Source organism: Henckelia pumila, chromosome 4 (genome assembly GCF_033568475.1).
Source record: "Henckelia pumila isolate YLH828 chromosome 4, ASM3356847v2, whole genome shotgun sequence".
Taxonomy (NCBI): Eukaryota; Viridiplantae; Streptophyta; class Magnoliopsida; order Lamiales; family Gesneriaceae; genus Henckelia; species Henckelia pumila.
Window position 1 is genome coordinate 39726608 of NC_133123.1, and position 14116 is coordinate 39740723.

At 32.1% G+C, this 14116-nt stretch overlaps 2 protein-coding genes across 2 annotated transcripts; one reads left to right on the top strand and one right to left on the bottom strand.

Annotated features, from left to right (window-relative positions):
* LOC140863267 (uncharacterized) lies at positions 1-5431 on the top strand. Its single transcript, XM_073266575.1, has 3 exons — positions 1-463; positions 1116-2634; positions 3744-5431. Exons 1-3 carry the CDS (start codon positions 82-84, stop codon positions 4906-4908), a joined length of 3066 nt encoding a protein of 1021 aa, XP_073122676.1. The 5' UTR covers positions 1-81; the 3' UTR covers positions 4909-5431.
* Positions 5432-5525: 94 nt separating this feature from the next.
* Positions 5526-5906, bottom strand: LOC140860897 (egg cell-secreted protein 1.3-like). Its single transcript, XM_073263897.1, has one exon. The coding sequence runs from the start codon at positions 5904-5906 to the stop codon at positions 5526-5528; it is 381 nt and encodes a 126-aa protein (XP_073119998.1).
* Between the last annotated feature and the right edge of the window lie 8210 nt (positions 5907-14116).

Genomic DNA, 14116 nt, shown 5'->3' on the forward strand with positions numbered 1-14116 from the left:
CCGGTTCTCCTCCTCTAAAACCCCAGCTTTCCCTTGCACCTATTTCCACTTCCCACACATGATCGGGGGCTTATTCTCAAAATGAAACCCATTTCCTCCAGCCCCATACTCAATCTTTCTTTGGTCTTGATACCCAAATCTACTGCAGCCATTTTTGGGATTTCTCAGCAATTCTTGTTTTCCTCGCTGGCCCCACAAAATCCCGTCTCTAGCTACCCGCAACGCCGCCATGACGAGGAGAGCAGGAACATTCGGGTGTCGGTGTGGTGGGATTTCGAGAACTGCAATTTGCCCTGCAACGCCAATGTCTTCAAGGTGGCGCAGTGTATCACCAATGCTGTCAGGGCTAATGGGATTAAGGGTTCTCTACAGATTACGGCCTTCGGAGATGTAATGCAGATATCCAGGACTAATCAAGAAGCCCTCTCGTCTACTGGGATCAATCTTACTCACGTTCCTTCTGGTAAACCAGCAGTTTTTCCATTTTCATATTTTTGTGTGTTGTTTATGCTTGCTCGTACGTAAAGATTGCTTTTTTTGAGTAGTAGTCAGCTGATCTTGGTGAAAGGAATGGACTGATGGATCGATAAAGTTTTAGAATTTTCACTTGTAATGCATAAATGAAGGATTGAATCATGTTATTTGTGGCGGTATTATCAATTATTTTCTAAGTTAGGGTGTGGTCAAATTTTTTTTTTTGGGTTGATTCTTTGATTGTAATTTTGTTTCTGTTCTCTTGTGTTTATGAATTTCTTTCACTGGTAGAAATTGTTGCTTTGGATGGTTGTTTGGTGATAATCCAAGTTGGAATCACTTGAGAACATGGTATGATCTTTGCTGTTTGTGGAACATTGAAGCTTGAAGTTTCAGAAATTGTAGCTTTTGTAGTTATTAATTTTGCAAAAGGGAATACGTTGAGTCTTCTTGTGCTGTGATGATTTTTTATTTTTTTGTAATGAGTTTTTTCTGTGGGTGAGGTGGGAGGGATGGAGTACAGAAAACTAACCGTTAGCTTTCTCTTATACAGCAGGATCTTTAATTTATAGTTGTAATATATTTGATTGTTCACGATTCTCAAAGATTTGTTCTTATGTAATTTTTCCTCATTCTCCTAGGTGGCAAAAATAGTGCTGATAGATCTCTTCTTGTGGATCTTATGTACTGGGTTTCTCAGAATCCTCCACCAGCACACCTTTTTCTAATATCCGGTGACAGAGATTTTGCTGGAATATTACATCGACTGAGAATGAGCAATTACAATATCTTATTGTCAAGTCCAGATAGTGCTCCCAGTGTTCTGTGCGGTGCAGCAACTATCATGTGGCAGTGGAGTGATTTGTTGAGGGGAGAGAATCTTACAGGGAAGCACTTTAACCAGCCTCCAGATGGCCCATATGGTTCTTGGTATGGACATTACAAGGCTCCTCTTGAGGATCCTTTTGCAGTCACCGAGCAAAATACTTGTTTGAAATTGGTTGAATTGCCTGAGAGTCCGGAGAAGCTACGTCCAATTCCAAAGGCAGTTATGAAGTATATTCGTCATCTTCTGACTTCATATCCCGAAGGAATTCCTATCACTCAACTTCGCAATGAATTAATTAAGAGTAATTTGGCAATGGACAAGGGTCTTTATGGATATAAAAAGTTCTCTCGTTTTCTTTTAGCCATGCCAAATGTTTTAAAGCTTCAGTCACGAAATGATGGCCTCTTTGTTCTTAGTAGTTTTAATCATAAAAGTGGAGATGAATTAGCTCCGGCCATAGATATTGAACCAGCGACTAGTGTTGTACAGTCTGAGATCAGCAGTGATCCTAATCTCGATGCTGAGGGAAACTCTAGTGAGCACTTAGCTGAAAAGTCTCCAGTATCTCTTTTAGAATCAAGAATGTTAGATCATGCAACAAACTTGCGAAAGTCTGAGAAGAAAGAAAATTGGAATGAGTCCTTTTCATTGACGAACTCGCAAGACGTAAAAGCTAAAGCTCATGCAACGCGCTTGCACATTCCCAAAAAGGAAGAAAAACCAATGGAATCCATTCTCCCAACAAATGTGCAACAGATACAAGGGCAAGAAAAACAGGTAAAATTGCAGAAGCTACCAAAAAATATCGAGGTAGCTTCTCTAAAAGATTGTAGGGGAAGAAACGAGGATCAGCTGCATGATATCAGTGAGCATAGCTCGTCTGCTGAATCTGGGATCTTCAGAAAGGCATGGATGGCATGGTTTGTGCATAGTGAAAGTGAAACAAATCACAATGAGAAGAATTACAATAAAGTGGATGAAACAGCGGCTGAAAAGGACCCGATGGCAAGCAAATCTGCTGCAACAGCAAGTCCAGCTTTGTTTTCTCCTTCAAGTCATGAGGCACTTATTAATGGAAAAGTTCCGAGAAGTTCAGCTGTTGCCACTTATCCATCCAACCGAGAATCCGGCCTTTTTTATCAAATTGTGAGCTGGTGTAAATTTTGGGGTTCCCAAAGGTCAAGTAACATACATGATTGTGAAAAAGTAGATCGGGCAAAAAAGAATTTTGTGCAGCCTGCGATTTTTGCAAAAGAATCCTTTTGGAGTGAAATAGAGTCATTTGTTGATACATCAGAAGGTTCAAATCTTCTCTCTCAGTCTAGGACCAGGTGCATATTTTCTCGTTTTATCATCTCTATTTCCAGTTATTTACCGTTTGTTATTCGGTAGAGCTTCCCTTATTTCATGTGCCAAATAGAGCTGTAAAAGAAATATGGTAGGTATTTCGTCGAGATCTCATGTTATTATAATAATGTGACTGTTTGCCTAACTTATACCGGAAACCCATATACAAATAATGGATATATCCAATTTTAAGTTGCATCATAAGGTTCATTCCAAATTTCATTCAGAGATGTTTTGACTGAGTATTTCAAATTTGTTCTTGTTTTTTTTTGGATGAATTTAATGAGTAGATTGTGAATTCATCTTCTCTCAAAAAAGTATTTGTCTGAACAGTTGTACTAGATTTCAAATTCACCAGCATTGGTATCATTTGAAATATAAGCTTCGAATCTTTTCCCAAAACAAATCTCTCCATATCCTTGGATCCAAATTCAGTGTGTTTCAATCTGATACTCGCATCTAACAAGCATATAGGCGTAGAGCTTGTTATGGAAACTATTTGGTTCTGTTGCTACTTCCTATTTGAGGAAGAAGCTCTCCTATTTGAGAGGTTTTGTGTTTTCTATCTTGTACAAATAAGCAAAATCTGCATTTTCATCCATATGAGTGAAGTTCTGGTTTATTGAAAAAATCATAGTGCCTCTGGCTTGTCCTGGACTTCTGATATTCCGATTATTAAACTATATATATGCCTCTGGCTAGTCCAGGAAATTTGACTCTTGATGTACAAATGAAGCATCCTGAAGTAGAAAGAAGTTTATTCCAAGAAAGTGGTTAAATTGCTGGAAATTCATTCATATGTTCCCGGGTTACTTCCTCATGTATAAATTATTTTCAGCTTATCCTTATGTTAAAGGACATGGAACTTTTTATTTAATCGTCTCTTCAAATTTATGACTAAGCTGTTGAAGCTTCTTTGCACGTTAACTTTTATTATGTTCAAATAACGAACTTCTGATTATACAAGGTTCATTGGACAATTTGATATTGATAATTTGATATGTTGAATATGTATAGAATACATGTTTCAATTTAATGGTTCTCCTATAAACTCATGTCTCACTTTCATGAAAACAACCTTGTTTTGGATTAGGGAGCATCTGGCACAAAATTTACAAGAACGAGGACCTTCAGTTCTGAGATCTCTTACTGAGGGTGATCTTATTCACCTGGTCCACTTGTTGATCTCTGATAAGAAATGGGTTGAGGAATGTGACTCTCCAATTTTTCCATTCATGCTCACTCGGCCGGTTGGAAAAGATATGCACAATAATCACCCTTCTAGTTCCAATGGGTTGAGCCACATGTTCGCTGTCAGACAGCCAAGTTTACGAGAACTTGGGGACAGAAAGCACCAAAACCCTCCTCATACTGGGGTTACTCAAACTTCATGTCACAAAGGTTTCTCTAGCAAGCCCAGGAATGAGATATTGGTTGACTGTCGATCGCTTGTGGATCAAATCGTGAAGGAATATCCTGAAGGGTTTAACATGGGATCCTTTAGGAAACTGTTTCTTGAAAAACGTGGCTATGCTCTTGACTTAAAGAAGCTTGGCTTTGAAAAGTTGGTTAATCTTTTAGAGACGATGCCTGGTGTGAGAATTGAGTCTAATTTAATTATTCCTGTTGAATCGGATAAGAATCAGGGTTTTCAAATGAGGCATCTACCTTTTCAAGAGAGCAAAATTGATCCAGCGGCCGACTCAGATGGTGAATCCAACGAAAGTGATTCTTGGGACGAGCTTGGTCCCATCGATCATACCAGCTCCAAGAAAGAAGCAATGGATTCGAGGTTTACTGGGAAAGGCTCAATGAAACGTCTCCCTCATTATGAACCTTTAAAAGATGACGATTTTTCAGATTCAGAAGATGAGACACCCGTTAAATCAGATAGTGAAGGCAAGCGTAAAGTGATTCAGGAGGAGAGCTCTTTGTTACACATTCTCGAGTCATGGTACAGTAGCAAAGACAGTGATAACAGGAAAGACGAATTGGTGAACGGTGAAAAAAAGGTCAATAGCAAGAAGGATGAATCGGTAAACATCAGCAATGTTGCAGATAGTTCGAAAAATATTTTAGAGCCAGGTACACTCGCTAGCCTCAGCCAGAGCACGGATCCTGCTCTAGTAAAACAATCAAGAAAACTGAAGCCGAGCAAAAACTATTCATTTGTCTTGGAACAACCTGACGATAGCAAGGACAGACTAGTTGATGATTTGTTAGGTAGTTTGAAGAAGGCTGCTCGCGAGCCCTGCTGATCTTGGAACTCAGATTTCACGTGGGAGCTTGAATTTTTTACTGTGAGCTAGCCATGCCAACAATTTTGGATGGTTACATATATGGTACGAGGAACGTCTCTTTACTAGACTTAATCATTTTTTATCGGTTCATTTCGTGTTTGATTACTAGGTTTTTCAGAGCGTTCTTTGTGGTTCCATGTTACGTTACATTAATAAAAGCTAGTAGATTTTGGAACGCCAGAGCACAAGTGGTAGTCGGGTTTCAGTTGAGGTGGTCTGATTCGCCTCAAAGGGATACGCGACCTATGTAAACATGATTATACTTATGCATGATACACACTTGACTACATCGACATGGATTTGTGATCGGTGTGGGAATTCGTTGCGCGGATACTCAACGACAGTGATGCCCTTCATAGCATGTTTGAGATCAAATTAGAATCTTGTCGAACTATTATCTATAGAAGAGAAGTGAATTATAAGATAAGGTGCCCTTTGTTTTTAACCTTTAATTTTCATTCATTCCCAGAATCCCAAGAAGCAACTCTGTAAAGTAAACATGAATATAGGGCTGGCTTATACATGGAACTGTAAACGGCCACCATATAGTTATTTATTAACGAAATCATAAAACTTCAATGAGCCTTCGGTGGTGAATGAGGCAGAGTCTCGGTGGAGCCCGAGTCGTCGCTTGCATCGCAGTAGCCACGCAAAATGTCGCCTTCTTCAGTTGTGTAGCCGAGAGAGCCGAGCATATTCGGCCAACAGTCGTGTTGGATCGTCTTTATGGCCGCACAACATCCTGCCCCCAGGTAGGTCTCACCATTCAGAAAGAACATCACGACCTCGCTGGTGCATGATTGTAGTTGGAACAAAGAGTCGAAACAACTCGACGACTCTCCTGCCTCGGCTAACCCGCGGATTGGCTTTGCATCGAGCATTCGGCCCTCGACTGCCCTTGTTGCTAAGAAGCATAGCAGCATTGTTGTAAGGACTACGTTGGGGGTGGAATCCATGGCTTGGAGTGTTTGTGCGTGGGATATGAATTGGATGTTTCATGGTTGTGTTATCTTGGTTGTATTTATAGTGTGATTTTGTGCACTTGGGGAGATGAAGGGACAAAAATTCATGGCGAGAAAGCTAAAAGATGGTTTATTAATTATTATGTAATGATGAAGGAATGTGGAAAATCAATAAGTTACTATCGGCTTTTTATTATTTATAATATAATATAATAATTTTTACAATTAAATTTAAATACTAACTTGGTAAATATTTATATATAGACATGTGTTTATATAATTATATTATATTATATTATATTATATTATATATATTATAATGATTATGATAATTGCCCATTATTAGTACCATTTAAAGTCTATTTAAAGTCTATAATCGCGCCTTCAAATTAAATAAAGTTATTGCAAGAGCTAGGAGATAAAGAGGCGCCCCAAGAGAAGTTTCAAGTGGATTTAAACAAAATTTTAATAATATATTGCGTAAAATACAGTTGTTTGTTGAAATCGATTTGATTTATTTTTCCTGAGCTTGAAGGACTCGGGAAAATAATATCAGATATATACATTGCAAATAAAATAAATGAGTTCCAAATATTTAACTTGACATATTGTGCCCAAATAATCTTAGATAAATTTGTAAGTTTTTTTTATTTGATTGAATTATTGATTATACGTTATAGATTTCGTTGTTGCAATCAATAATTTGTATAATTAAGGACTAGGATGTCGGTTTCGGCATAAAGAAAGTCTTAGAAATTATTGCTAGAAATTTACAATATTAATGCAGTTTCTTATTATTTTTAATCGAAAATGTAACATTTAGCATTTAAAGAGGAAAAAAAAAACAGATTCTATAGAAACTGAAACAATGAGTGTGTTGTTACCTTTCTTTGCACATCCGACATTCATCTTTTGTCCAAATATATGAGATTTATGTTTGACTCACATAAAAATAAATTATCCTTCGGAGGATATATATTAATTGCATTAAGGAATAAGGATAAGTTGAACTAAATCGAAATAATTATAGGACGCATGATCATCAAGCATTTTCTGATTATATTTTTTTGCTAAACTTTTTTATTATCCTCAAATCAGTTCTTTGAAAACCAATTAATTAAAATGCACGTCCAAATTCTTGGATTAATCGAACTACAATAATTACTGGCACCTCTTGGAACGCATACTGTACATTGAATTCCAATATTATAGAGTAAGTTTTAAGTATACTAGGGCTAGCTTTTATTTCATTAATATAGTTTATGTTTCATAAAAAAACATGGATTTTATGGACAGAGGTGGTATATTTTAAGGAACAAAAGGTTCATACTTTTTCCTCGCAAAGTACAAATTATATATCTAATAGTTTATAACATTATAAAAACATTTTAGTGCAACCTGTCTCCATTTTAAATTTATATATTTTCATCGTGCTGGAAGAAAGAAATATTCTTAAAATATTTCTCCATTTACGCCCATAATTAAATCATACACTTATACAGAAATTCAAAATTTTTAAAAGAAACAAACTGTATTTCATAAAATGCATAAGATTTAACATTAAAACATGCATCATTACTACAATTCTAGACCCCATTGAAACCAAGACAAAATAAAATAACAATGCTGCAACAACGTACTTGGACGTGGTACGTACGTACCGTACGATTCCTAAAAAAAAAAAAAATCCGAAAAACACAAATTTGCATGAAAAAAATTCATGCAAATTACGACACTAATTATTAAACACAACAGCACTAGCTAGCTCCCATATTTTCTCAACTAATAGTCATCTCCAATTTGCATCGCCGGCATGGGCTGCCCTGCCGGGCTCGAAAACGGTGCGAAGCTCGCGGCAGTCGAGGCCGAGGCGTCACAGTAGCCTCGCAGAATGTAAGCCTGATCCAGCGTAATGCCAAGGGTGCTCAGTATCTCAGGCCAGCACTGATGTGTGATCAATGTTATGGCTTGGCAACACTGTCGACTAATATCGATGGATCCTTTCGCGAAATACGCGAAAATATCATCGGAACACGACCTAATTTTGTAGAGGGCGTTGAAACAATCCATCGTGTTCCCTGCCACTTCGAGTCCTCCGGAGAGACGACTGAAACTCGGCATCGTACGATACTGGTGGTTCCTAGCCGATGCGGCCGTGTACACCAAACAAGCCATTGCGAGGAAGAGAAATAAACCCGTGGAAGACATAGTGTATGCTAAAGATTTTGTTATACGTAATTCGTTAATAGGAAATTTATTAATTTATGATTTTGAGATGTGAAAAAATGAGTTGAGGGGAAGCGTGGATTTATAGAGGGTAATGAGGTAGAAGAAAGGACAAGGGAATGGAGATTTAATGGCATGAATTTAATTTCGTATTATTTGAGAACTCAAAAGGCATCTCATAAAGTGAAATAATTGGTCCATATTCCATAACTCATTTTTGTTTCAAATCATATATATTGCAACTAATTATTTGTGTGTTTTTATATATGCACATATCTATCTATCTATTTATCTATAATCCGTTTAAACATATAATCCGTTCGATTGAATTAAAACTATTCGGTCTATCCGGTTGGGACAAAAATTTACAATAGTAACTAAAATATATTTTAAAATATAATATATTGTCTCTTCAGTTAATTTTTTTTATAAAACCTTTAATTATTTAAAGTCTAAATGAATTAAACAGACAAATAATAAACTAATTAAAGTAACAAAAAACATGCTTAATGCACTACACTTTATTTTATAAAATATAACCTCAATAAAAATATTAAAAAATTATCAATCTAATAAAACTTCAATTTTATCGTTTTTATCCAAAATAAAAAAAATTCGGTTTCTGGTTAAGTAATTTTTTTTTTTTTTTTCAATTTAAACAAGGTTTGAACACCCCTGCATCTATCCATTAACTCCATAATATAAAAGGAAGAAGTAATACATGAGAGAAAGAGAGAAAATCAAAATTTGTCGTGGAAAAGAAAGATCATGAATTCATGATCATATCACTTGTTGTAACTTGAAAAAAATTGATCAATGATATATTATCATTGTGGCCAAAGAAGTGATGCAATTGTGGGATCGTTGACAAGAAATAGCTAGCTAGCTAGCTAGGGAATGGGAATGCCAATGGAAATCGACACAAATAACACAACATCCCACATGATGACTCAAGATTGATGCATTAATTTCTTGAGTTTTTCATGCAAACATTCATTCTCTTTTTGGAGATCAATTAAGCTTTTGAATGTATATTAATTAATAGGGATGAATGTTCGGAAAACCAAGACTTTGCATATTCATTGTATGAAGAGGGCAATGGAGATGGGACTGTAGTATTCAAAAGTTAATTAATTCCATCGAATCAGAAGCCACTCTCTCCAAGTTCCAAAAATATCTTATTTAGGAAAATTAGGGATATGGTTGCTTATGTTTTTTCATTGTCTAAATATGTTTTTTTTAAAAAAAAATGTCATATATTTTTTGTTTTATGTGTTATATATATGAGATATTTTTATTGAATTATTGTAAACACCATATATATTTGCATTTCTTACAAACTTCCCTAATGAAACTATTGATATTGAGCATGCCCAAAGGGCAGTACACGAAAAATTGATCAGTCTACGATTTATTATCCTTGATGGATGCACATATCAAAAAGATCGAGCCTAAGCGGCTGGGCTTAGCACCTCGCGTGGGGACGTTTGCCATGTAGTCGCGCCCCGTTACGTTGGTTTAAAGAACTGTAAGGCGCCACTTCTGGAAGATTGATTCTAGAGATGTTCAACAAAGAAAATATGCATTTCTGGTGGAGACAATTGTTACTATATATTTGCATTTATATATAATTATAGGAGTATTAAACTGCCACAAAATTGAGAATTGGTCTAATCAAATTATGTACGTAGAAGGTCAAATTCTTTCTTCTTATTCTTGATGAAGGAAATCAAGAAAAAATATATTAAATTTATCTTGACGTACGTAGTTTTAGTCTTGCATTGAAAACCCACAAAAACTGGCTTTATATATATATATATATATATAAATGATATGGTGAGCAACTACCGTGAGCACCAATGTGAGCACCTGCTGATGTGTTACTCACTTATTGGATGTGCATTATGCCACGTTAGCAGGTGCTCACATAGGTGCTCACTGTGGTTGCTCACCATATCATTCCCTAAATATATAGTAGGACGTCATCATGTCCAATATTCAACGAAATTGAAGCTGGCCTATTGAGACTAACTCTTCGAGACAATTTCCAACTTCTATTCAATTTATTTGTTCTCTTTCAATTGGAAAATCAATTGTTATATGCTTAGGAAGAATGTTTTTCATCAATTTCGTCACGAACGCAATTTGAAAATACAAACTCATTGATTGACGAACATGGGTATTTTGGTTATTTATAACATTCATATTTTGACATTAAAACTAATTAGGAAAAATTGCAAATTTAGTCCTATATGTTTGTCACTTTGCGATTTTGGTCCTCTATGTTTTCACATTTCAATTTTAGTCCTGCATGTTTTGATTTTTGGCAATTTTGGTCCTTTTTATTCAAAAATGCTTACGTGGCACTGTACACGTCAGCTCCACATCAGCGCCACGTCGGAAAAGGACTAAAATTGCCAAAAAAATAAAGATAGCGGACTAAAACTGAAATTTAAAAATATAAAGGACTGAAATCGCTAAGTGACAAACATACAGGACCAAAAAAACAATTTTCCCAACTAATTATTCTAAAAAAGTAATTTTTAAAATATATATAGTAAAAAACAAATGACCATTTAGTTATGAATACTGTATTTCCTATGATGTGAAATTTTTCTTCTTAATCCTACATAAGCTAGTGTCTATATTATTTTTCTTACGAAAATAACTGTTTGGTTCACTAATGTTCTCTATTTTGGATTTTGTCCCACTAATCATTCAAATTTTGATTTTAATTTGATACACAAATAATGATCTTTTTTCAGTCACGGTCTGCCGAAGTATTATCGTGACACAAAGAATGGTGAAATGACATGAAAAATGCTGAAATAATATTTAAAAAAAATACTAATGCTGATCAGAACTTATTGATTTGTCCCATGCAACTATATATAACAATTATACCAAAATAGCAACAATTAAAATTTAATGTACTGCCGAAATGAAATTTGAAAATTTATAAACCAAAACTCAAATTAAAAAAAATTAATGGATCAAGCTGCTATTTTCCTTCTTTTATATATATACTAGTATTTCACCCGTGCGATGCACGGACTATATATCATGTATAATATGGTTAAATTGGATAATATAAAAATTTTGAATATGAAATTAAAATATAAAAAAATTTAATTCTACAATAAGTAATAATAATAATGTTAAAAAATACTTTTAAAAACTTTTAAAAAAATCTTTAAAAAATGTGTCGTGCGATGCACATGATGTTATTTGATACAATTAATGATAAAAAAAATAGTAAGATTAAACATTTGAACGAACATAGATAGAACATAAAAATAAATCAAAAAAATTTATGTATACATCAACATCTTAAAATATGGTTTTATCGTGTGAGATCTAGTAGATCTTAACAACATACTAACTGTGTTTCAACGATCAATGCTAATCTGAAGGGCATAGTTCACGAATAACATTAAGCAAATGTGTCATTTGGTTTGCAATTGATTGGTGACTGTTTTATTAAAGTAGTTGATCATGTTAAATAATATTTTTTGCACATAAATATATTTATGCATTAAGTTTATTCAAACCAATATTGGAAATGCTCGGTCAGTTTTGTTAAATTTTAAAATTTTTAATTGTGTGCAGAAAAATCTAGGGATGCGATATCGAACCAAAATATCGACTTTTCGAGATACCGTACCAAAATTTTTTCGATATATAAACATTTTTTTGATATATCAAATTTTTTTCGTTATCTCTACGGTATTAGTATGGATTTTTTTCATACCAAAATTTTAGAATTTCGATATCTGTATCGGTATGAATTTTTTTATACAAATATTTTTATACGATATACCGAAATTCCACCACTAGGAAAATCATGATTGTTTTTTTTTAAAAAAAATTAGAGGTGGAATTTTCAATTTTTTGGAAAGAAAATATTGTATGTGCATATAAATATATGAATGTATTAAATGTGATTTTTTTCGAATCTTAAAATATGATTTTAATTTTTTAAAAAAAAAAATCAATTATCGTATACGAAATGCTGAAATCTTGGTTAAGATGTATACATATATGATAAATTAACAACATTGTGTAATCTATATATACATGTATATTTAATATTTATCGGGTATTTTAAATATTTTATTAATATTATGATATATATTTTATATATAAATATATTTATTCATATATGGTAAATATGAAACATTCTGTATTTCTTAGTATTGTTTTTTCACATTAGAACCATTATCTAATTCATATATCCATGTATATTTAACATTTATCTGGTATTTTAAATGTTTATTGATATTATGATACATATGTTTATAAATATATTCACACATACATGGTAAATTAGCAATATTATGTAATATATATTTTAAAAGTGCACTTTAATTGTAATTATAAGTGTTTTCAAATTGAAATATTATATATTTATTAGAAATGTGGAATTGTAATTGTTTGTAAATATTTTTCGTATTTAAAATGAATATATATGTATATAAATAAATGTAAATATTTCAAATTTTTAATTTTGTACATGAATATTGTGATTAGATGAAGAATTGTTGATGTTTTAGAAAGCAAATATTACGGGATGATATTTATGTATATTAATTTATGCAAATATTAAGAAATTACATTTATATTTAATAATAACATTTATAGATCTTAAAGGTGTATGTATATAAATTATATTACCGAATTCTGTGTGTGTGTGTGTGTATATATATATATATATATATATGTCTATGTATAAATTTATATTAAATATTTTTCGAATCTTATGTTGGATTTTTTAAAAAATTTAATTGATGAATTTTATATATTTTGGAAAGCAAATATTATGAATGAAATGTTGAAATAATGAAATATTTTAAATATTTCTGTGTAATTTAAATGAATATATATGTATATAAATATATGTAAATATTATAAAATTTTTAATTACATGAATAATACGATTCAATTTAGAAATATAATAGTTTGTAAATATTTTTCCGTAATCCAAATATGCCAAATATGAAGAATTATAATTTGAAAATATATAATTTTTTAAAACAATTTATTTTCCGATTTTCACAAAATTTTTGTTTTGAAACCAAGTTTTGGCGGGATTTTACTAAAAATGACAAAAAGAAAATTAAATAAATATTAGAAAGGAAATGCTGAAATCAAAGAATAATGAAAATAATCATGTGTAATTTTACATGTATATATATATGTATATAAATAGTTGCAAATATTATGGAATTTTTAATTACATGAATATTGCAATTTAATTATGGAATTTTTTGTCATAATTTTGCCAAAATGACAAAAATTCTACTTATATTTATGTATGTTTAATTATATGAATATTTTGATTTAATTTCGTAATCAAGATATGAAATGCTTTATATTTTTTGTTAAACCTAAGTTATTCTATATTTTTCTTAATTTTTATATTTTATTGTATTTAAGAATGATCGAAAAGTTAGTAGTGATTTTTTATAGTTTTAATTAAGATAATGATTTTGTATGCTTCTAATTCACAATTATAGATAGTGATTTTTTATAGTTTTAATTATAGTTATGATTTTGTATAGTTTTTTTTACACAAAATAAAAAATTAAAATATTATGAAATTTTTCATTACGTAATATTTTGATTAAGCCTGAAATTTAAATTTTTGAAAATCCTCCATAATCAAAATATGCTTAATATAGAATAATTGATTTAATATAATTTTAAAAAGTATGATTTTTTAAAACTATTTTTTCCCATTTTTGTTCTGAAAATTTTTATTTCTGAATCTTATGTTGGATTTTATTTTAAATATTTATTTTTTATTTTTAAATTTTTTTTAAAAGCAAATATTATAAAAAAGAATGCTGAAATTAGGGAATAATGTAAATAATTTTGTATAATTTTAATTGGATATATATATATAGATGTAAATATTATGGAATGTTTAGTTATATTAATATTGTGATTTAATTTAGTAATTAAAATCTGAATTTTTT

Coding starts and splice junctions, on each gene's coding strand:
- LOC140863267 (XM_073266575.1), top strand. CDS start 82: ATGAAACCCATTTCCTCCAGCCCCATACTCAATCTTTCTTTGGTCTTG. Junction 464..1,115: donor TCTTACTCACGTTCCTTCTG/GTAAACCAGCAG, acceptor TCATTCTCCTAG/GTGGCAAAAATAGTGCTGAT. Junction 2,635..3,743: donor CTCTCTCAGTCTAGGACCAG/GTGCATATTTTC, acceptor GTTTTGGATTAG/GGAGCATCTGGCACAAAATT.
- LOC140860897 (XM_073263897.1), bottom strand. CDS start 5,906: ATGGATTCCACCCCCAACGTAGTCCTTACAACAATGCTGCTATGCTTC.